The following is a 25072-nucleotide window of genomic DNA, read 5'->3' as shown; positions in this document are numbered from 1 at the left end:
TGATTTCAGCGTTATCTCGATAGATCTGCAGAGATTAAACTTCCATTCTTTTTGATGTATTATAAATCTCAAAAATGTTGGGTTTGAGAAAACTGAAATCATACTGCTTTGATCAGCAAAATCATTCATAAACAAAAAGAAAACGTGTTTAACACACATTAGAGATACAAATCTCCAAGCTCAAACTTGTCACCATTAATTCAACAAAATGACTATGAATTTGCACCTTCAATTCACCCCAGTAAAACGGAAGAATGGCCAAGACAGCAGTGAATTGATACCTCCTTTAATGTACAGCTTTTCTGTATTGCTGGCTAACAGTAATGCCGACACATTCATTGGGAAACACAAAGCTCAAACATCAATGTAGACAACAAGCATTTCCTTAAAAAGCACAAGGTTTATTTATTTATTTAAAAAAAAGCCAAATTTGAATGTGATCGCTTGCTTTACTTAACTCACTGTACACAATACACCAAAGGCAACATTTTATACATTCTCAAAAATTGTTATAAATTAAAATGTTGTAAACCAGATCAGGAATATACAAGATATAACACAAACAACAACAGCGTTTGATCCATTAATATCACTTTTGGTGAGCCTGTGCGCCACAAAGGGTTACAATGATGATTTATGACAATACAAACACAGTTTTATGGAATTCCTGCATAGTAGGAAAAAGCTACAAACAGGAGAATAAGCGGTTGCATCACAGATGGAAGTCATTCTTGGAGAAGATAGTTACATCGTCAGTTCAACTAAATGTATGAACTTGGTTTTCTAGTATGATCACAAGTCCCAACAACAGACAAACCTGTCGCCATTTTAGTCCAATAACCAAAGGCAGATTTCATCCCAGTGACACACACCTAGAATAAGTTTGGGAAGGCAAGGAAAGGTTAAAAAAGAAGAAAGGGGGGGGGATGCCAGTTAACTACTGATTGGCTGCTAGTGGCAAGCAGGAAATGTGTATACCAGTGGATAAAATTGGCACACAAATCAGTCAAAGTTCAAAGAATATCTAGCTCAGCAAACAATTTAACCCAGGAACTAGGGATGCACCAAATCCAGGATTAAGTTCGGGATTCGGCCTTTTTCAGCAGGATTTGGATTTTGAATCCTTTTACCTGGCCGAACCGAAACTGAATTTGCCTATGCAAATTATGGGCAGGACGGGAAACCATGTGACTTTTAGTCCCAAAACAAGGAAGCAAAACATTTCTAATTTGCAAATGCAAATTAGGATTCAGTTCGGTATTCGGCCAAATCCAAAATAGTGGACTCAGTGCATCACTACCGGTAACACACCCTAACTGGCCTTGAGGCCAGGAAATCACTACTGTACACCATGTTACTGCTGAACCCCTGTTATCTCTATTTCACTAATGAACAAGACATCTGCCCCAATTCCAACTAGATCAGAGAGCTTTGAGGGTTATTTAAGGAGGAGAGATTTGTAGATTATGAATGATAACATGATACAGCAAAATTTGTCAGTGGAGTCACAAGGGTAATGAGGTAAAGGGTAGAAGACACACTGTGAAATATAAAGGAACCCTATAAAGAAGAATATATTTTTTTTTTGTAACCAAACACATATAATGAGGTAGATTTATCAAGGTTCGAACTGAAAACTTGAATTCTAATTTTCGAATTATTTTTATGGTCAAAACTGTCAAATTCAAGTAGGGAGTTATCCAAACTCGATTAGAGTTTTTTTTTTGTTTTTTTTAAAAATATCTAATTAATTATATGTTCGAGATTTATCATACTCTGGTCCTTTAAGAATTCAAATTCGACTATTCGCCACCTAAAACCTGCCATTGGGAGAGGTCCAGGGATCAATTTGGAGATGTTTGCAGCCTTCCTGATATTCGAGAAAAAAACTTGAATTGAGTTTGATAAAATTCAACTCAAATTCGTTTCAAGTTTTCGGGTCGTTTCAATTCATCAGAGTTTGAAAAATTTGATTTTAATAAATTTCGACTTGTCAAATTTCGAATTTTTGGGAGTTTAAAAAAAACTGACATGAATTTGACCCTTGATAGATGTGCCTCTAAGTGTTAAATGAATGGGATTGATGCAAACACTACAGACAGTGATTAAACGTGGTACTCTCTATATCTCTGCTAAATAAGCAAGAGATTTCGGCCAGATTTGTATGCACATTGTCAATCCTTAATATGTGTGAGGCCAAATTTTACTTAGGGGCAGATTTATCAAAGGTGAAAGTGAATTTTCGAATTAAAAAACTTCGAATAGGCCAAATTCGACTTCGACTCGAATTGAAAATACTTCACAAATTCCACCATTCTAAGTACTGTCTCTTTAAAAAACTTCGACTTCGACACTTCGCCACCTTAAACCTGACGAATTGCTATGTTATAAACATACAAAGAAGGAAGGCAGTCCTTTAAGTTTAAATGTTACCTCGTGGAGAATCGGAGGCGTGAATTACTGTTAACAATTATTCAAAAAATGAGAATTCAAAAAATTATTATTGCTATGCTATGTTAGCCTATGGGGACCTCCTAGAACCTATAGCCAGTATTTGGCTAAGTTTTGAGAAGTCGAAGGACTTTTCTGTAAAATTAATGTACGATTCGAAGTACGATCGTGCGATCTTAAAATCCTTCGACTTCGAATGTCGGACTAAACTATTCGATGGTCGAATTTCGATGTTTTTTTTCATTTCGAAATTCGACCGTTGATAAATCTGCCCCTTAGTGTAAAAAAACGGTAATTATGGGAATCAGTTTTGTCTCTCTCTTTCCTGGTTCTTTGGGGATCCTTCTCCCTCCCCTCTATTAGGGCAATGGCAAATACAGCTCTTTGTTGCCCACAGGACGTCAAGTGTTTTACATGCACCGGCCCCCTTTCTTCTGCATCAAAAGCTATTTTGAGATTTTATCATCCACGGGTAAAGCAATCTCCAGTGGCCAACAAAATGTGTGCCATTGCTATTAGTGTTACTATCAGAACAGATATCAGTGGGAGTAACCAATAAGCTGCCTACATAGTCAGGAGTGGGAGAATGATTAGGCTAAATTGCTGAGTAAATGGCTACACCATACCTTTTTGTTTATATCCACAGTGCTACTATCAATATTCAGTAACTTACATCATACAGCGCTACGCAATATGTTGGCACTATATAAATACATGTTAATAATAATAATCATCATATATGCCACTTCACCATAACTACACAGTTACTTCCAGCAGCTGCCCTTTTTGTTGTTTATTTTTTTATAGACGGTTATTTTAGGGTCTGTCCCACACTAGTATTTCAGTATATTATGTACCAGCAATAAAATGTGATGCAGTAAATCCCAGTTGGTGCCTATCTCTGATCATAGGGATATGCCATTGGGGTGTTTTGCTTACAAGTTGCAGATTGCTACACTGACACATCTCCCGGGCATTTTGATTGGCACTAAATTAGAGCCTCTGTAAATTCCACAACAACACAAAACACCACATGTAGTCCTTGTCTCACAATATGCTTTTGCAAAAGCCCACTTGTGAGTTTCCGAGTAATCATTACGGACTCTGGAATAGTTATATTCATGTGGAAGCAAGCTACGAGAAAATACGTTCTGTGATATTGTTCTATGTATTTATTTTTAGTCACTCGACATCAAAGTGCTTACAGTTAAGGAAATAAAAGACTGAACTTGCAGGAACTCTACTTTCATTTACAAAACATCATCAATACAGTTAAGCTCACCCAGAGGACATGAGCTAAACTGAATGGCTCAGACCTACAATCATATTTACAGTAAAAGGAGTACAGACAACCAGCTTGGTTACTCAATAAGACAATCAGGTCCATAATCAGTGCTAACAAATTGAAGAATTTACTTTCTGTACATAAATAAAACTTCAGTCAAAGAAGCATATATCATCCAACCTCATTTGCTAACTGTACCTGCAGGGATCAATGAAAGGACAACATATTGATGGTTGTGTGTCTTATTTCAACCTAACTTTCTATATTACTATTTATATTTCACAGAAAAACAAAAACAAAAAAAAAACACCCGTAGGGTTGGCAAAAAAAATGGGCTAAAAAGTATATATACTTTTTATACTTATTTTATGCTCTAGGCCGCTGAATTACCACCCGGGTGGCAACCATAATTATGATATACAACAGCAATACTGGGTGCAAATGAAATAGATGAATATAAAGGATAATAATTTAACGACTGTGTCATTTTATGATATTGATGACGTGACCTTTGTGTCTAGGTGTGTTTTACCTTCATTGATTTAGCTACACCGTGTGACGTATGTCAATAAAATAGTACCTGGGGGCAGTCTGTTAATGGACAGAATGAATGATCACAATATTTATAGCAAGTAGTCAGTATATAGCATTTGCTTCTTTTTTATGTGAATGTAACATTTTTCCTACACCCTCAAAACTAAGATGTACTGCAAGGGAAAAATGAACAGACAACGTAATATAGTGAATAAATTGTAAAATATTAGGCTAGTACCAAGGAGTTCCATGACTATATAAAATCACGAGGCCAAAGGCCGAGTGTTTTTATACAGCTTATGGAACTCCGATCTGACTTTATTTATTATATTACACAAGTTTCAGTGAGTCATGACCTCACTAAGCTCTCATTATAACCGATGACCCCACTAAGCACCGTTTATAAGGATATAATTTACAGGATATTCACGGCTCTTGTGGATTGAAAAGGTATATTTCCCCTTTAACCGACCCAGCCAATGAGGGACAGTGTGATCAAGGCTTCAGGCATTGTTAGATAGACTTTTGGCAATTCATTACTGAATACACATGCATGAGTACTGATAGGTACACAAACCGTAAGTAAAGTTTGGCACACTTTACACTGGTGAAAAATCCACAAAATATTTTCATGAAGCAGAAGAATCTCCTGAGGACATGCATTTACCTTTGGCATGCAAGGCTCCTTTTTTTTTCTCCCAAACACAATGTCAGCTGGAAACAATAAAAATGTATCCATCTTGCTGCCTTTTATAAATAAGTAGACGTAATACAGGACAGGTCACATAGTCTCCAAACTCGTAAGTCTGACTGAATTCTGTCCCTTACTGCACAAAACTCTAGGAAAAAACTATATTACAACAAACCTCAAAATACAAGGTAGCACTTTAGGACATACAAAGGATTAGGCCTCTTAAATAGCCTAAAAATCACAGCCAGCTGATATATATATATGTTAACAATCCCAAGGCTACAGCAAAAGTTTTAGGCAACAAAATGTTATTCTCATGTCTTTTTTTTTGGCAGTGTGATAATCATAGGCCACACTTGTGTGCAAATGTTTTATACAATGGAGTTGTTAAAGTGCAAGCAAGTTGTCTTCAAAATAATAAAACAAAAACACAATTTGTCTGTTCATATGCTGCTGTTCCAAGACAGAGAGGTAGGGGGCTGGGTTGGGAGGGCAATTGTTCACCACAAATGACATAAAAAGACTGAACAGGTTCTTCCACATAAATAGCGGTCAAACAACCAGAGCCATGCTATAGGTAGTACAACATGTCAACATCATATAAATACATGTATTGTTATCTTCGACACAGCTGTGGAGAACAAGGGCCTGAAAACCTGCCCCCCCCCCCAAAAAAACTACTTAGGACTTGGCCTCCTTGTAACTTGCAGGTTCACAGGGGGCTCGGATTCTTCCATGACAAGGCGTGTTCCTCTAAGTACAAGTTCATGTTCTCCACATGTAAGGTCCCGGTCAAGTGCATCCTCCACACAGTTCCCTATACCCCTTCGCAAAGAGTTATTGTCTGTGGCTTCCGTACTGATGGTTGAATCTCCGTATGTTAAACTGATGTCCCCATCATTCAAGATCAGATCTGAATCATCATCTTTTAACTGCTCCTGGTTCTGAAAAAAATAAAAAAATATTTTTACTGTGAAATAAAATATTTATAAGCTATGGGGCTTTTAATGTAAGAGAACTTTCCTCATATACTTACTAAGGCTGCAGTTTGGGCAGGCACTTTTCAAGTTTATAATTGTACCATAGTTTGCAGTGCATTGTTACATTGCATTGTGGTGTGGAAAATGCTTATAAATAGCAATGAGCACAACAGTCTCAGTCTCTATGGACTGAGCAAGTAGATGATGGTCACATGTTTGCTTTACATCAGCCTTTACTGGGTCCTTTGGGAAGGCATGGGGTTATTTTAAATGCCATATGTCTTGTCATTTATCACTTAATCAGCAATGCAAGAAGAAGAAAGGTGACACATATCAAATAGCAAAAATCTACTTAGCCTCCATGCCCTAGATGAAAAGCCTGGTTCATAAAACATTCCTGCTTTAAAAGGAAGGTTCACATTTACGCATGATCTTATGCAAGACATTTCACAATTTCAATCATATTTGTGATATACATTCATTAACAAGAAAATAGGCAATTCCTAGTAGCACTTATGCTCAGATCACTCTGCTCTCCCTTGTGAAGGGGGTCATGGACCCCCATTAATGCTGCCATTACATCACATGCTGAAAGGGCAATGCTGGAAGCATACTCTCTGCACATACCTACTTTTCCCAGTTAATTACATGCCATTCCTCTGATTGCTCCATAGCTGCTAAATCCATATAACAGTGCAAATAGCAGTAGTGGTCAAACGGCTAATATATATATATATATATATATATATATATATATATATATATATATATATATATATATATATATATATATATATATATATATTTATTTGTATTTATTATAGTACTGTCACTACAATCAGAACAACCAAGATAGGATAGGATTTAGAAACCAGAATTAGTGCAGGGAGAAAGGCATGTTATTCTTATGGATGTTTAAAGTAATATTAAGGGATTTTACAAAAAAAAAGGCTTACTTAAAGGAAAACTATACCCCAAAAATGAACACTTAAGCAACAGATGGTTCATATCATATTAAGTGGCATATTAAAGAATCTTACCAAACTGGAATATATATTTAAGTAAATATTGCCCTTTTACATCTCTTGCCTTGAGCCACCATTTCGTGATGATCTGTGTGCTGCCTCAGAGATCACCTGACCAGAAATACTACAACTCTAACTGTAACAGGAAGAAGTGTGGAAGCAAAAGACACAACTCTGTCTGTTAATTGGCTCATGTGACTTAACGTATGGTTTGTTGGTATGTTTGTGAGTACAGTGAATCCTATGATCTCAGGGGACGGCCCTTATTTTTTAAAATGGCAATTTTCTATTTATGATTACCCAATGGCACATACTACTAGAAAAGTATATTATTATGAAAATGGTTTATTTACATGAAGCAGGATTTTACATATGAGCTGTTTTATGCCATATCTTTCTATAGAGACCTACATTGTTTGGGGGGTATAGTTTTCCTTTAAGGATCTGCCCACACCTGGATTACCAGATGTGAAACTTAAAATAAAAAAGTGGTTTCTATTTTTAATTAAGTTCTCCACAAATTTGCGGCCGGTAGTCTCAGGACCAATGGATGTGAAGATGAAAGGTTATCTGTGGTGCAGTACTTACCTCATAAGCTTGTGGGCTTGTCAAGCATCTTGCAAGAGGTCCACAGCAGTTAGGAAGCGTTGCTGTGAGAGGTGGGCCACTGTGTGTCAGGAGAGGTTTTAGATAGCTGTGTGAGTTAAGAAATATAAGTGCTATACAAAAACACATTTCAATGTAGAATAGGAACCAGAAAAAACGATGCAACATTTTTGAATGCCCTGGCAGTCCTTATGCCTTTTGCCACATGAGGCATATTTCTACCAAAAAAGAAAGCACCACTACTGCTCTACAAAGCCAGGTAGTAGTATTTTGTGTATTAAAATCCAACATATATGATTGGTCTTACAGTGGCACATGTGACATAATTGTAGAGGGAATTAAATGTTTACAAGTGCAATGCTGGCCTGGAATAACCACAGCACCAGTGTGTTTGTGATGTATTTGAAATGACAAGGAAAGAGAAAAATAGTGTGATCAAAACTGATAACCTTTCTTACCCCAGATCAATGCCCTTATATATAACAAACTGACCAGGGAGCAGCAAACTGGAATACCACAAATTCCTTTTAATACTGCTTAATGTGCACAAAGCAGTCAGAACATGGTCATAATATGTAAATGTTTTGAAGGGGAGCCTGAAATTGTTTAGAACCTACCTCACTACAGAGACAAATGGGTCAGAAGTAATATCACGAAATGGGAATCCTATCTGGGATGGTGGAGGAATGTCAGGGAATGAGGAACTCCCCAATTGTGTGGTTACCTCGTCAAGCACAGTCCACTATGTGTGTGTCTAGTTTTAGGGCATTGTCCCTCACCACTAAAAGTCAGAGAGGTGGTAGTTGTTTAATCTTTTGTGTTCTAGTTGCTTTTAAAGAAATTTAATAAAAGTTACGTTTCAGGGCTACCATCACCGAATGAGAAGATAAATGCAGAAGCTGTTATTTGCATTTGTGACACAGCAATAAGAAACCCTGGCATAAAACAAAATACTAATGCTAAAATAGTATTTATTGGTGACAAGGCCTAGATTAACTGATTCACATTTTGTGAATAGTTTAGGGTAATCCAACCTGCAGGTCTCAGGCTGCTGCTGCAACCACCATGGCACTGATTGATTTCAGCTTCTAAAGCAAAGTTCGGAGTTGTAGTTCAAGAACTGCTGCAGTGAAGCAGCTTCAGAACCCATCAATTATATCAAGAAAGGTGGTCTGTCTTATTTGGAGACTGGAACGTGACGGAGTCAAATATTTGCAAAACATGTGTCAAAATATATATAAATCATGGTTCAAATATTCAGTTTACTGCTGTCACTATAAACAATTTACTTTTTATTTAGTTTTACATACAATTTTAGTAGTTTTAAACTAAATCAGATTAAATGTTTTTGCAATTAAAATATATATATTTTTTAGGATGAAGGATACTTGTGATCAAAGTTGTACCACAGTCTAAAGAGCCATGCACTCTCAGCTTTTGTACTCCTCTGTTCAGTCTCTGGAATCCCCTGAGAAGAAAAAAAAAAAAAACATTCTTGCCATTACTCATTGCATAGTAAGTGCCAGACTTGTGTGGTTTGGTTATGCAACATGGTAAACAGTGCACAATACACCTATAGATGTGTGGTTCATAAAGGAATACCTAAGGCCAAGGATAGGTAACCTGATCTACACTGGCTGTTGTGTAATTCCAACTGCCACCAAACCTTTGTCAGCTGGCCTCATATTTTTCTGACCTTAGGAAGTATCACACAGGTAGAATATTGTGTTTTTTGCTAGTATGTGTGTGTGTTTGAAAATGGTGTTCCAAGAAAATCACTGGCTGATTCAAGCAGGGAAAAACCCTTGTGTGTTGGATGCACCATTACTCATTACTCAGTATTTTACTAAACAGGTGTAGGGACCCATATGGCTAATGTGCTCCTATGGCTTTAAATTCCTACACTTCCTGATCTCCCTAGTTGCTGGGCAGATGCCCATGTAGCTAGTTGTAATTTACATATCACAGTTATTGGCCAAGAGGTGTTGTGACTACTTCCTGTCACATTTTAGTTTATTGAATGAGAAAGGGTGGATCTTCCTCTTTGGCTTCTGGTTGCTGATCCAGCTGGATGTTTCCATCGAGCCTGGTTACACCAAGGCTCAGTAAAGCCTTTCTGCCCTAGAGGGACCAGTACCTCCAGTGAGTAAAGTCGGGGAGCAGGGACCCCATGAATGAGGCCAGCTACTAACTGTAATAGAACTCTCTAGGAGAGTAAGATAGGTTAAGTAGCAAGAGCAGCTTGGCTTGGTTACACCACGGCTCATTAAAGCCTTTCTGCCCTAGAGGGACCAGTACCTCTAGAGAGTAAAGTCGGGGAGCAGAGACCCCATTAATAAGGCCAGCCGGTGATACTACCTGTAATAGAACTCTCTAGGAGAGTAAGACAGGTTAAGTAGCAAGAGCAGCTTGGCTCCAACTAGGAGAGATTGCAAGGGGGTAGCTCTCCCCTCAGACAAGACTGCCCTGTAGTATAGGGACACAGCCTAATGGGAAATTATGGCTAGTAAATTCCCTGATCCATTGTTTGAGGATCCAGGTCACGGTGCCGAGATCCTGAGGGTGTATCTATCCAGGTGTTACACTATCACTTCAGGGAGTTCCACTGTGCTGTCTCTGAGGGACATGTTGTAGTCATAATTATCTGCTGGTGTCTCTATGGATTGTTAGTACAAAACCTGTGAATCAGGACAAATACACTGTTCTATTTTTGTTGCAAGAACCTCCTGGCACCCTCTTCTTTTAGGGTTCAAGCACATGGGCAGATTCGAGGGGATTTAGTTGCCTGGCAACGAATCGCCTCTTCTGCGGGGCGACAATCTCCCCGAACTGCCTTCCCCCTGCCTGCCGCCTGCTATAATGACAAAACACTAGCGCCAATGCAATCTCGGTGCTTCGTTTTCAGAATTCGTCCGAAGTTTCCTCACGGGGATTGTCGCCCCGCAGTAGAGGCGATTAGTCAACAGGCGACTAAATCTCCCCGGATCTGCCCGTGTGCTAGCTCTCTTATAATTTTTTGCAGAGTAGCATGCGGGAGTTGTGGTTGCACTACACCACACATTCATTTCTTCCATGTGGAGAAGGCCCTGCCTTAAGTGTTATGTAACCCATTCTCTAGTATACTAGCTGGTTGTTAACCCCATTGGCCTAAATAGTCCAAAATTGTGTTACACAGGTATTTTGCAAATTCCTTGTAACACCCAGATGAGCACATGCAGTTGGGCTTATGTAAACAAAGGATGCATCATACATGCCCTGTGAGTACCTAGACAAGAACTGGCAACAGCAACCCTTTTCCATAATTTTGCACAGCCTGGCCTTGCATCAGGAATAAGCACATAAGCGATACATTGTCTGTGAGACTCTGTGTACTTATAGAGAACAGCAGTTTGATCTACAGCCAGTTAGCACTTGCTGCGCCCATTATTTCATGCCAGAGTGTGTCCTTACAAAGTTAATTTTTCAATATGGTCAAGTCTGAAAAAATTAAAACCTCACTATGCATTGTAAGTTCCTCACTCTCAGTAACACAGAAGAGGAAGATCAGACAGCTAGCTAATATTGTTGTTTCAATCATAACCATCAGATGCTGTAATATTTTATGTATGTGCAGAAAGGTCACAAAGCCATAAGGCAACTGTGTGAACAGAAGAATGCAGGAATGCTTGTTAAGTTAAAGAAAACGTTGATCAACTGTCACAAAAATAAATGATGTAAAACACATTTAAGTTATAAATGGCTAATTCTGATGGAGAAATCAATATATATCAATGCTGGAAATCAATATATATATATATATATATATAATATATATATATATATATATATATATATATATAGTGTTATGGTAATACAAATGACTTTAGTCTGCTATAAATCCATATTTACTTATTAGTCTTGCACTGAAAAGCACTATGAATCAGGATTTCAATTTACGGTACTAAGACAGAAGCTAAATTGCAAAATTCCTAAGGCAAAAAAATTAAATTTTTGCTCTCATTTCCTACCTTCTACTAGACTGACAAAGTACTAGTTGGTTATTATTTGTAACTACACCAATGCAGACATCTGACTACAACTGTTAAGTTTTACTGCAAGGCCTAGAGTCTGTATATGATTCAAAGGAGATTTAATTACTATATATACGTCAGTAGTATTTACCATGTGATGAGATAAAGTATGTGATAAGAGACTGCCACCCACACAGACCCATCAAGGCACGGTTTCACTGTGAGCTTCTGGATTGTTGAGGTGTTACATCATACTTTATTAATCCAGTCTTTACAGTACAACTCAGTGTTCTTAGGAAATGTTTTCTCTAGTGGGAAAGGCGTCTCCACAGCATGAAAGAGCTGTCTGCTTTCAACATTATTTTTGAATCTCAGTACATCTAATTTGCAATTTCTCTCTTTCCTTTTGCTAATTTTTATTTGAAACTGAAATCCTCATTATTTCCCAAGGGCTCCCACATTTTTTTTTAATGTACCCAAGGGGGTTAGAAGTGAAAATGATACCTTTACTGGGCTTGCTGTGTGTTGCAGTTTTATGACAGAACTAAATAAAGACATATTTATAATGGCAGAATATCACATTTTTTTAAAAATTCGATTAAAGGAGAAGGAAAGCTACGGAGGCATTTTATTGCCAATAGATTAGCTGCAATAGTGCAAGCTAGAATGCTATATTTATTCTGTAGATTGCTTTACCATACCTGAGTAAACAGCTCTAGAAGCTCTCTGTTTGTTTAGGATAGGAGCTGCAGTATTAACATGGTGTGACATCACTTCCTGCCTGAGTCTCTCCCTGCTCTGGGCTCAGATTACAGTAGAGAAGGGAGGGGGGTGGGGAAAAAGAGCAAACTGAGCATGCTCTTGCCCAGGGCAATGAGGTTAAGCTGAAGGCAGGAAGTCTGATACAGAAGTCCATGTGTACACAATAGAAGGAAAGAAATGCAGTGTTTCTTTTGACAGGGGACTCAGAGCAGCACTATTTTGGGGGTTTACTGGTATATTTAGATGGACCTTTCTGATAAGGCTTACTTAGTTTTAACCTTTCCTTCTCCTTTAACAGACATAAAAGCGTGTCTCATTTAGCAGTATCTTTAAGCATATGGCAATACATCAAGAAATGACAGCCTAGTGTATAGTGTTTATTTAATATTTTTTTCTTTAATCCCTATACTGTTGGTATCTGATTTATTCAGACTGATTAAATCAATGGGGCTCTGCAAGGGACACCCTGCCTATAAGGTCGGTACTAGTAGTGAATGAGGCTAAGCCAAGATAAAATAAATAAAAACATTCATTAAAGATGCTATCCTTAGTTTTGTTTAGGTATAAACCAGTCGGGAAAGTTTTAAGAATTAAGCCGAAAAATAAATATCTAAAACATAAGCGATAAATGTGAAAATTGATATTCACCATCTGGTCAATGTCAGCATCCACGCCCACTCTGGGAAGAGAACAAAGGAAAGGGTAAATTGCAATGACTGTCAAACAGGCATGGATCATAATTCAATAGAAGAAGCCAAACACAGTTTCAGAAGGCTGGACTCAATGCAGGAAAAATATAGCCTCCTTATCGACATGAGCTTCAGTTGGGTTTGTGTAAAAATGGTGTATAAACATTATTGGAACTTCTGAGAATAAATTTAAATGTTTTTCCTTTTTTTCCCCCACATAGACATATCTGCTAGTGATTCTGAACCTGCCTGACCCATGGGTTAACAGGCACATCACTTTTCTAGTTGGTTGCTGGTAGATGGGCTTCCTCACCCACAACATTAGTGCGCACCTAATTCTTGGAACCAGAGGCACACACAGAAGTGGCATACAGAGTAGATTCTACTCTGTACTCAGTAGAAGATGCAGATATGAGGTGGACACACCTACAAAGCCAACATTTTGGGGGTCGGTTGTGGGTAAAGGTTTTGCAGGTAGGGTGTAGGTTTTTCTGACCCTCACATCACTAGTTCAACGTGTAACCTGGGCCTCAACTTGTCCATTAAGAAATAATGGATTCTGACACTTGAAGTCCCTCTGCTTTCCATCATGGGTGGTGAACATTTATGGACTGTACCCACCTTAATTGAATGAAGAGCAAGTTAGCGTTTGGTTAAGGGGACACCTACATGGCTAACCTAAGCGATATGTTCCTGGGGCAAGCGGAAGAACGCAGAGTAAAAAAATTTAAAAAACTGGCTAATTGCAGCCTTTTTTGCACTTTGCGCACTACTCTCTCTTACATAAACAACCATTTTTTAAGTCCCAGAATCTATAACTTCACAGTGGAACAAGGAGAGGAAGGATCTGCTCTACAGTTTGAGTTTAAGAATGCATGGGAACTCATCCCTGAAGGTCTATCATGGTGTCCTTTCAATCTGTGGAATTAGGACTGTCTGTGTAAATAATAAAAAAACATATTTATTGCTCACAGTTCTTATTTTTTGCAGCCTTTCAAGATAAGCCCAAATGAATGAGCAGATGTAAAAAGGGAGACCACTAGAACTGTCATGTTAGCTGAGGACCAGGCATATGCTAACTAGGGTCCAGTGTGGAAGCATTTTTATTACAAAGAGTAAATATATATATATATATATATATATATATATATATATATATATATATATATATATATATATATATATATATATATATATATATATAAGATAAGAGGTGATGGCACTCACAGGATTTAGAAAGGTCCTTGTGTGGGACCGAAACGTTGGATTAATAAACTTTTTTTATTTTTATCTCCAAGTTGCTTTTTTCTGCAAATCCTGTGAGTGCCATCACCTCTTATCTGCTATGAATTTTAAATGCATCAGCACCTGGTAGTAGCTAGACAATTCTTTAAATGGATTTTATGACAGGGAACTTATTGCAGAATACTGATAGAACAATCTAATGGCAAATGGTTCCTTTGTAACTGACAGAGGTAAAGTGACACCCAATGGACATAAGAGGAGAAGCACAATTTAAATTAAAAATGTACATGGGCTAGTCGAATATTATCACCAGCATGGACCCATTGATATGACACCTTGCCCACCTTCTATACGAATATTTTATTTATAAATACACAGGAAAGATAAGCTGTGCAAACTTTAATGTAGCTTCTTAGGTGGGTCAAATCTAAGATATGAATTCCTCTAAACTCACTTGGTTGTGGCTTGGCTGACACTTGGATCCTAGCAGCCAAAGTGAATGCATGCATATAATTAAAATGAATGGTAAAATAGCACACAATTTATTTTATTTCAATTTAAAGTTTAAGGATTAACTCTACCCCAATTTACACATTTTGTTAAAAATGCAGCAGCCAACATTAAAAGGTAATTTAATCCTTTTTAAAGTTTTAGTATAAACAATGCAGTTTTGATATGGTATTTCCAACCACACAAATGGTCATGACTGAAAGGTATATTATGCTCACACTTATTGTGTATATTTGTTTGTATGTGTTCTAAAGCTTTGTGCCTTTATATGGTCTCCTGGGTGACTTAGAACATATTTTGCATGTACCTAATTATAACAAGAGTTTTGATAAATCTATAAAATGTCCAAAAATAGCCTCTTGTGTCGCAGTTGATTTGGTTTGTCTCTGTACAGGAAAAACACCTATTAAGTATTACATATGAGAAAGTACAGTTTCTTGTGTTTTGTTTTTACTCTTGCAAAGACGCATGCAGAAATTCTTCTTTAGTGTAATTATGCATTTGAACAGCTTCTCTTTAACAGATTTACTAACCCAGCTCAAAAATTAAATTACTGTTCCTTTAACTCCTAAGATGTTTACTTGAGAAGATGCAAGAAAAGGAAAAAACACAGAAAAACACTATTTAGTTTAGTCAAGACAGAGCTATAGAAGAATGTTGACCCTTTGAAAACTCTGCCTTAAGTTCTGAGGGTCTGCAAATTTGAAAGGTATTAGAATCGACCCTAAAATTACTAAGTATATACAGCAGAGCTTACCTGATATGCAGGCAGGATAACATTGCTGTGGTGCCACCACCAAAAACCCACACAGTGAAAAACACAATGAGAAGGGTTGTGCTAAACATCATTTGTCGTGAATAAGTGGCAGTATCTCGAATTGCCAATGCAAATGCCATAGCCCCACGCAAACCTGGAAAAAAGATAGATTTTTTAAGTATTGAAGAACAGGAAGGCATACAACTAACGGATGCACAGCAAACTCAGTTCTATCATTCAGTAACATGCAGTTGCTATAAAGTTGTATGCACTTTGGGGTTGCCATGGATAATCCATGATTACAGAAAATTTAGAAAGTTAGGTTTCTTACTGAAACTGCCAATTTTTTCTAGATTAAAGGCACTACAAGGAAGTGCACAAACATGAAAATATAGTGCAGTATGTTAATCCAAAAACACAACCGTCCTTGTGAATTTGCTGTTGTCTGATATGCAATAAAGGACACTGTATTAAAAAGTGAAGACAGATAGCCTCTGAAACCACATACAGAGGGCAGAAAAAAAAGGAAACTGAAAGCAACTAAAAAGTCTTTTCAAGAACATAAAGTGCTGATTTTTTTTATATTTTGACACACTTTTTTAGTCTGGCCAAATATTGTTAGTATACTCCTTTTATGGATCTCTAAGTATGGATACAAATCTAAGAAGAATAACTATTTGCAGATATCTGTGCCACCAAGCCCAAAAAAAACACAAAGCAGAAAAAAATACTACTAATATACCTCAGCTACAGAAGGCACCATGACAGTCTAACTCTTTTACCTGCAAACATCATCATGTGTTGGAAATTAGATCCAATCTTGTTTCTCCGACCGAGATTCAGCAAGAAAGAGAGAGGATAAATATTAGCTGCTCTTCCAAGGAAAACTGCCAGCTGTAAGTTTATTCTGTTAAGAAAACTCTTGCACACAGGCAAAGTATATATTTATACTATAGTCCTACCTGAAGGTACTACTATATGAATATGTACATTTAACAACAAATTTTTGTTTTATGTTATGGCCATTCCTTAATAATATCAGGTGTCCCAAATGCCACAAATTTCGACAGAATCATTCTGCATATGGTAGAGACTAGTAGAGAGAGGTGGGCATTATATTGTAATGCTGAATTGAGTGCTCTTAAATGGTTCCTGCCTGTCACTCCCATAGGTACAGCATTTCTGATGCTTTCAGAAAGCAGTAACAGACAACAGAGGGAGTTTTGACTGAGATGATTCTCCTGAAAGCAATATGGCAATAAAATTACCATTTGCACCATAGCTCTTAGCTGCTACTTGTTCTAAAAAGAAACAGCTATAGCACATGCAGCATTTGAACTGATGTGGCAATCAAAGGCCTTAGACATCTGTCATCAGTTTCTGAAGAAAATACTTGGGAAAGACTACCAATAACACACACAGACAGTAAAAGGTTGGAACTAGTGATGTGCAGGTCGAACATTTTTCAACCGACGACCAACCCTAACTTAACCTAACTGAAACTGTCTCTTTGGTTTATTTCCCTGTGACTGACCTGCCCCTTCTCTGACATGATCAGAGGGGGTGGAACGTTGTGTAGTAATTAGTCGTGGGGTTGGAACAGCGCAGAGGGTCAGGGAGCAAACAGGCTGCAGTTGAATATAACCTGACTCCCACATATGAACCACCACTGGTCAGCCCAAAGCAGTGCTAGTCAAAACTTTTGAACTTTTGAATTGTGCCTGCATGCCAAAATCATTGTCTACCATATGTAGATCATGTCCCATACTCCCAATGTTCCCTCTATGATGAACGCTCATGCGTACACACAAATTTTGAGGACATTGCACACATAACAAATTGTGGTGCAAACAAAGAATTTAGTGTGAAAATACTAAATTTTGTATTAATTCTGACCTGAGCATACAGTTTTAATAAACTGCACACAGAAGTTTAAAATGTGCGCACAAAATAATTTATTTTTTTTGCACACGCAGCCAAGAAGGAATTAGAGGGAACATTGCATACTCTGGTTACTTGAATGTTGACTGCCAACTGTGCCAAATTACAGCCAAATAAGAGCTGTGATTGGCCATTGATGGCAACTCTGTAGACTGTCCAGCTCAAAGAGGCTCTGTTTGGCAGTGCACATGGTTTTTATGTAATTAAAACTTGTCTTCAAGCCAGGAATTCAAAATTAAGCACCTGCTTTAAGGGCCATTGGGATGCAACATCCAATGGGTTGGTGAGCAATATGCTGTCTGTGAGCCACTGGTTGGGGATCACTGAGCTAAAGGCAGCCTCCCGTTTTTTGGAAATAACAGGGATGTAAACCCAGTTAAACGGATACTTCAACATGAGTTCAATGAATAAGGCTTGTGCTGAACATACTTTTGCCCATTGTTTTAATCACAAAAAAATCTATGTTTTTATTTCTTAAGCTAAGGGCCAAGCTGAAAAATGAAGCTACTCCATTTTTGGTGCTTAAATGACACAGAATCCTGATTTGAGACTCTGCCTGAAAGATGGGTCGGGTGATATAAATTGGTGTTGTGATGTTTAATCATATTGTCCTTCTGACTGATAAGCAGTTCCTCTGCCCTGGTACATAAAGACACGAGGAGACAAAACCAGAGATTATAAATTAAGCAACTAAAGTCAAATTGTTTCTGGAAAAGGATACAAAAGCTCCTATTATAAATGTTGGGTTGAAGATGTGATTCTGGAAGGTAAATAAAGCCAGACCCATGTAGGAAAAGATGAAGTTTTCCGCTAAAAAGTTTAAAAGCTCAAACAACTAAGGAAAGAATAGAGAAAGAGAAATGTTAACACGTGTAAAACCAATAGTTTTTTCCCCCCCGCTTATTTGTTCAGTCACCAGGAGCTTAGAAAAATGCAATATTAACAGCAACAGGCAGCCAGTATAGTACAGGTATGGGACCTGTTTTCCAGTATGTTCAGGATCTGTGGTTTGTGGATTATTTTTTCTCCAATAATGGTTAATTATATTTTAGTTGAAATCAAGTACAAGGTACTATTTAATTACTACACAGAAAAAGAATATCAAACATTTTACTTTTTTTTATAAATTATTACAATGGAGTCTAACGGATCCCATACCTGTACTTGGAAATGTACATGAAAGCGCTTCTATATATTTAACAAAATATAAATCTATTTAATTATTTCTAAAAAAAGAAGTACACACTGAACACAAAGGACAGGTAATGGCTGACACAAGCCACTTGGCACTGTGAAAAGGTTAGTTTGCCTTTGTATAGATAACTTCAGGGATACTCAAGAGTTTTCTGCTCATAAACATGGACCCACTGTACGGGACTTGGAAACTCACAGAAGATGTGTGCCACTTACAGGACTATAGCTCTGGTAGGTGCATTTTTCAGTGGAGGAGCACAAGCTCAGGGTCCAAGGCTAGCAATCAAAGAAAAACTATACCCCCGATCAATGTAGGTCTCTATAAAAATATATTGCATAAAACAGCTCATATGTAAAACCCTTCTTCATGTATCCCTGATGTTAAATAGATTTTAGTAGTATGTGACATTGGGCATACCTCCCAACATTCTGGAAATAAAAAAAGGGACAAAAAAGTCGGCACGCGTACCGTGGGGATTTTTTTGATGACGCCGTTTTTTATGGCCACACCCCCTAATTTCCATGTTTATTTTACAAAATTTCACAGGTTATAAAAGTTTGAACATATTTCTGTGGTTTTTTCCCCCCGTTATTACAGTTTTGCTAATGAAGGTGAATTGTGCTTTAAGCTGTAAATCTATCTTTTCCCAAGGGACCTGTTATATTGTTACAATTACTTATTTGCTTATCTAGATACATTTGAATTGTTACAAATGTATCTTATCTTCTGTTGTGGCTGTTCTGGGCTCTCTGCCAAAAGCCAATTAATTTAGAAACTTTGTTTCTGTCTTTTGCATCCACACTTCTTCCTGTTACAGGGGGGAGGCACATTTATCAAAGGTCGAATTCATGTGAGTTTTTTTTTAAACTATAATAAATTCGAATATACTCAAAATTCGATTGGGGGTTATTTAATAAAAAAATCGAATATCTAAAACTCGCACAAATTTTACCGTCTCGAAAACTTGAATCGACTTCGAATCAAATTAGACTAAACTCAATTCGAATTTTTTCTCCGAAAAAAAACTTGAATGTCAGGAACACTAGTAACATGTCCAAATTGGTCCCTGGACCATTGACTTATACATGAACTTGGCAGGTTGTAGGTGGCGAACAGTCAAATTCGAATTTTTAGAGTTTGCTAAATATCTAAATTCCAATTAACTTTTGAATCGAGTTTGGATAATTCACAATCCACAATCTCAGTTTGGTAAGATTCTTTAAAGGAAATGTCAACCCTATTTCAGCTTACATGGTGTCAGCATAGGGTGCCTTACTCCCACCTAAACCGCATTATTTTTGTGCCCCAATTCCACTCTATGTCCTGTACTGCTGTCTTATTCATCAATACGTTAAGAGTTCCATCCAGTGGCCATTTCCCCGACCTGACGTCATCTTTTCCCTTCTCCCTTTTCTTAATGCGCATGTGTGCATAGCCCCTCCCGTCTGATCTCTCTAAGCAGACATATCTTTCGTTCTGCTGTACTCAACTGACTCAAACTGCGCATTCTTCCACGCCAAGCGCCAAGGAGAATTCTGAAGGGAGGGGAAGAGGGACTTGAGCGAGCTGCTGATATGCAGAGAGAACAAGGAAACGAAGCAGCTTCCCCGTTTACTCTTCAGCGACCGGAGTGGCAAGAATGCAGTAAGACCTTTCACTGAAAAGATTTTCATTTGGGGGGGGTTGACATGTCCTTAATATGATATAAACTATCTGTTTTCAAATTTTCAGGTTAAAAAAACCCAAATTCTTTATTTATTTATTTTACTATTTGGAGATTTATTATAATTCAAATCTGGAAATAGCTGGAATCTGAAAATACTCCAGCTAAAACCTGTCGAGGTCATGTAGGAGTCAACGGCAGAGGTCCCTTCAACCATTTAAAGATGTTTGTAGCCTTCATGATGTTCGGATTTTTTTCGGTGGGTTTCGTTTGTAAACTCAATTAATTTGAGTTTTTGGGTTTTTCACCCCAATTCACTGATTCAAGTTTTTTCCATTACAGTTGTTTCTTAAATCTGAAAACATTTGAGTTTTGAGTTCATTCGAGGTATAAAAAAACCTCACAAACCTCGAAAACTGCTTTGATAAATAATCCCCCCAAGAGTGGATGCATGACCAATAATCACTTGAAAATGTTGAAGTACCTGCTTTGTCCGATGCTGAGATTCCGTGGACAGGTTGTTATAGGTGTAATGTGCCTGCGTTATTCCACAGAACAGTACCGCAACCACTCCTGCAAACAAAGCACAGAATTACATTACACTTTACTCTGCATGCTGCTATATATCATTGCATTTATATTATAAAAATTAAAAAATATTATGTTTTAAGACCAACAAATTAACTAGTTAATAACCTTAAAGGGATACTGTCATGGGAAAAAAAATTTTTTTCAAAATGAATCAGTTAATAGTGCTGCTCCAGCAGAATTCTGCACTGAAATCCATTTCTCAAAAGAACAAACAATTTTTTTTATATTCAATTTTGAAATCTGACATGGGGCTAGACATATTGTCAATTTCCCAGCTGCCCAAGACTTCAATCACTCTTTACTGCTGTACTGCAAGTTGGAGTGATATCACCCCCCTCCCTTTTCCCCCCCAGCAGCCAAACAAAAGAACAATGGGAAGGTAACCAGATAGCAGCTCCCTAACACAAGATAACAGCTGCCTGATAGATCTAAGAACAGCACTCAATAGTAAAAACCCATGTCCCACTGAGACACATTCAGTTACATTGAGAAGGAAAAACAGCAGCCTGCCAGAAAGCATTTCTCTCCTAAAAGTTCAGGCACAAGTCACATGACCAGGGGTAGCTGGGAAATTGACAAAATGTCTAGCCCCATGTCAGATTTCAAAATTGAATATAAAAAAATCTGTTTGCTCTTTTGAGAAATGGATTTCAGTGCAGAATTCTGCTGGAGTAGCACTATTAACTCACGCGTTTTGAAAAAAAAACACGTTTTCCCAGTATCCCTTTAAGATCTGGAACACTATTACTACTATGCACTCTGGACCAAACAGTATGATAAAGAGCATGCAAGGGCACGTATAGCTATCTTATATGGATACTATCTTCAAAAAAACAGCATCAGAGCACTTTTTTTACCGTATGCTTTATCCTGTGAACATTATATAAATCGCATAACTAATCATATCTTCAGCTGACAGGTGCCTAATATACCCATTTATTCTGTCCTTACAACAAAAGGGAATAATCACATTTGACAAACCTGTGTATCCACATGCTTCTGCAAGTAGAAATGTGCTCCAAGACATCAAGAAGAACAATCCAGTCTCCAGAAGTGGAAACTCTCGAAGTTTAGTGAACTTTGTTACGTAATTCATAGTCAAGGATTATAGTAAGATATATGGTAAGCATAACCACCATTAGTTTAAAAATGTCATTAAGACTTCAAAAGGAGATTTTTTTTTTTTTTTGTAAAAAAAGGATTCTCGTCCCATACAACTCCTAATACTTTTTTGTACAGGTAAACAAGAAGAATACTAGCAGATTTACATGACAATCTGGCCGCTGGAAAACATGATTTAGTTGCTTTCAGTGCACAAGTTTTCATGAATGTGTGGAGTTGGGTCTTTATCGCTGGTGGGAGGTGGCCAGTGAGGAACGTGCACCTGAAAAGGGCTATGCCGACTACATGCTACACACACAAAATGGCATTGCCCTCTAAAAATCTGCTTCAAATGCATCATTAATATACAATGAATTTCTGGATTTAGCAGGTATCAACCATGACTGAACTACAGTTCTTTCTAACCAAACAGGTTTGGCAGTGTGATCATTTTAAGCATGAATTAAAATATTTTGTTCCTTTAATTTAGAAGAATGTGACTTTGCAGCTCAGAAATATAAAAGAAGGTTGTGGACACTTTACTGGTTAAATGATAGCTAAAATATTTTTTTGTTCAAAGGATGACTTTAAATCCAGACCACATTTTTAAGTGTGACCTGAAGTAAAGCAGCACATGAGCAGTTTACTAATGACAGCATACATGGAACAGCGACGTGTATGCAGACCTCTGAATCACAGGAAGGATATCAATGAAGTTACAACTCCAGTTGCTGCCCCCATTGCAAATGATCCACTGAATATCCCCAGGAACATCCCTATAGACTTAAACATGGCAGCGATATCGAACGTGTGACTGTTGTCTCCTGCTGGCTGATACGCAACAATTGAACTGAAGAAAGACAAAGTCATGTGAATGTCAGGTTAATATTTATCTTTCATTCTATAATCTTAGTAGAAAATGAAAACACAATTTATAATAATACAGTTATTATATCCAAGAAAAACACTCATATGCTATTGTACACTTACAACATTCAGAAAGAATACAGAAAGCCTTTTAAAGTAAAGATGTTCTTTAAAATGTCAGAAACACCAGAAATGACACCATTTAATTGTGTGCTAGACCTGTAAAATTGTTTTCTTTGAAGCAGAGTTCTGTATTTATAACAATGGGTTTACTTTCAGTTCTGCTGTGTTCCCCACCTGACATTTTCAGTTCAACGGATATATAACTAATATAATTATGGCCTGCCTAAAAAGCCACAGAGGTATCGATAGCAGACAAGTGGTTATGGCAACATGGATAGAAGATAGTCCACATCAACAAATACAGTACAACATGTTGCTCACTAACCACTTGGATGTTGCTCCCAGTGGCCTCAAAGCAGGTGTTTATTTTTGAATTCTAGGCTTGGATGCAAGTTTTGTTTGCATAAAAAACAGGGTGAAAGAACTCACCCTGGTGGTCCAGTGGGGGCGCGACAGGGGACATATCATGTCCTTCCTCTAGCGCACCAATGTGCGTTCTGAAGGGCTGACCGTGCCACTCACTTCCTGTTTGAGTGAGAAGCGCAGGTTACATCACTGTATATGCAGTGCCCAAATGTAAAGGTTCCTTCTGTGTTCCTGGGTGCTGGTACCATGTTGTCCGCGTGGTTTGACCCGGCCTGTTCATTGAATACGCTATTGCTCCCCCGTCCTATCCGTACACATTTGGTTCTTGTGCTTGCCCAGAACTCTCTCCTAGGTTCTCCCGCAATAAGACTTGCTGGCATCTGAGTAGTGGAGGGCTCTACATCAAGCCAAATGCAGCTGCTATAAGCAGAAGAGCGGGCTGAGACCGGAACCTTGGAGTTAGTTCTGGGTTTGGAATACTGAACGTTACACAGGGGTACTGTACTACCTCCTGTAGTCTGCCAGTCCATATAGGGGCTACTAAATAGCCAATCGCAGCACTTATTTGGCATCCCCAGGGATTTTTTTCATTCTTGTGTTGCTGACTGGATTTTCTTTCTGGCGCATTCACACACTCACTTGGAAAGGAGGTCTTTTTGCTTGCATACACAGACCAACTAGCTTACTTCCAATTTTTTTTTTAGAGGCAGAAATGACAGCCAATGCCTGGACAATTAACTCTCACTGGACAAGCGTACATTTCATCTAGATATATGCCAACAAACCCTTTAAATTAAGTTTCGCTTTTGATAAAAGTTTAAAGCATTTTGCTCATTTACCAGTATTTGTGGCAACAGTTTATTATATTAAAAAGAAAGATTGACTTACGATGATAACACAATTGCTACAGCATCATTCAAAACGCTTTCTCCAAAAAGAAGTGCATATAGTTCGACATCCACATGGAGCTCATGGAATATGGCAAGAACTGTGACTAAAACAACAAGCAGAGGCTATATTTAGCTGGTTTCTACCGGGCTGCAAAATAATACAATCAATACAAATGTTTTCAACATTTTTTTAAAAAAAATAGCATATGTTTGAAAAAGTTTCTGTTGTGTTTGGCCTTCTAAAATCTAAAATAGCCTCAAACTAGCTGGACAGCATTGTGAAACACGACAGCACTAAAAGATGGCACGCATGTGCTATTATCCTAACAATACAGAGTGTTGTGTGATTAATGGCAACCAGGGCCAATTTTACAGTTCAAAAATGTAAAAAAAAAGAAAAAAAGAAAAACCACTGCAATATGTTATGCAACACCATGCAAATATTTAGGCTTGCTTTTACTTTCTCAAAACAGATTCTATTGATACTATGAAGGTAGTTTCCCTTGATACAGATGACATCCAGTCACCTCCTGTAATTTCTCGTTTAGCCTTTTTTCTGCCTTTCTTCCACCCCTGAAGACACAATATTTCTTTGTTGTGTTTTTTGTTGAACATGCAACAGCTAGGTGTATATTTAATTTGCATAGTATTGTCAATACCCAAATCCTTCAGATATTTTGCTTCTAATACACTGATAGATCCTGCTTACAAATTTGATTAAAGTAATTCTCATCGTTATGTTGTTAAAAGTAGTATTTAGAATGTAATGCAGTGGTGTAACTATAGAGCA

The 25072-nt window shown here is 37.7% G+C and overlaps 1 protein-coding gene across 1 annotated transcript in view; it reads right to left on the bottom strand.

Annotated features, from left to right (window-relative positions):
- Positions 1 to 270: 270 nt before the first annotated feature.
- LOC108698492 (sodium/hydrogen exchanger 6) overlaps positions 271 to 25072 on the bottom strand; it is a 44502-nt gene continuing 19700 nt past the window's right edge. Inside the window, exons 6-16 of the mRNA XM_018230010.2 lie at positions 24281 to 24386; positions 22745 to 22886; positions 21917 to 22022; positions 20829 to 20917; positions 18208 to 18321; positions 16328 to 16439; positions 15546 to 15699; positions 12993 to 13023; positions 8961 to 9040; positions 7555 to 7660; positions 271 to 5905 (exon numbers count right to left, since the gene is read on the bottom strand). Of these exons, the coding sequence (XP_018085499.1) occupies positions 5639 to 5905; positions 7555 to 7660; positions 8961 to 9040; positions 12993 to 13023; positions 15546 to 15699; positions 16328 to 16439; positions 18208 to 18321; positions 20829 to 20917; positions 21917 to 22022; positions 22745 to 22886; positions 24281 to 24386 (1307 nt within the window). The 3' untranslated portion in view covers positions 271 to 5638. The remainder of the gene's footprint in view (positions 5906 to 7554; positions 7661 to 8960; positions 9041 to 12992; positions 13024 to 15545; positions 15700 to 16327; positions 16440 to 18207; positions 18322 to 20828; positions 20918 to 21916; positions 22023 to 22744; positions 22887 to 24280; positions 24387 to 25072) is intronic.

This window comes from Xenopus laevis, chromosome 8L (assembly GCF_017654675.1).
Source record: "Xenopus laevis strain J_2021 chromosome 8L, Xenopus_laevis_v10.1, whole genome shotgun sequence".
NCBI classification, from domain to species: Eukaryota; Metazoa; Chordata; class Amphibia; order Anura; family Pipidae; genus Xenopus; species Xenopus laevis.
The sequence above is the reverse complement of the archived record's forward strand: the minus strand, read 5'-3'. Positions and strand labels throughout refer to the sequence as shown.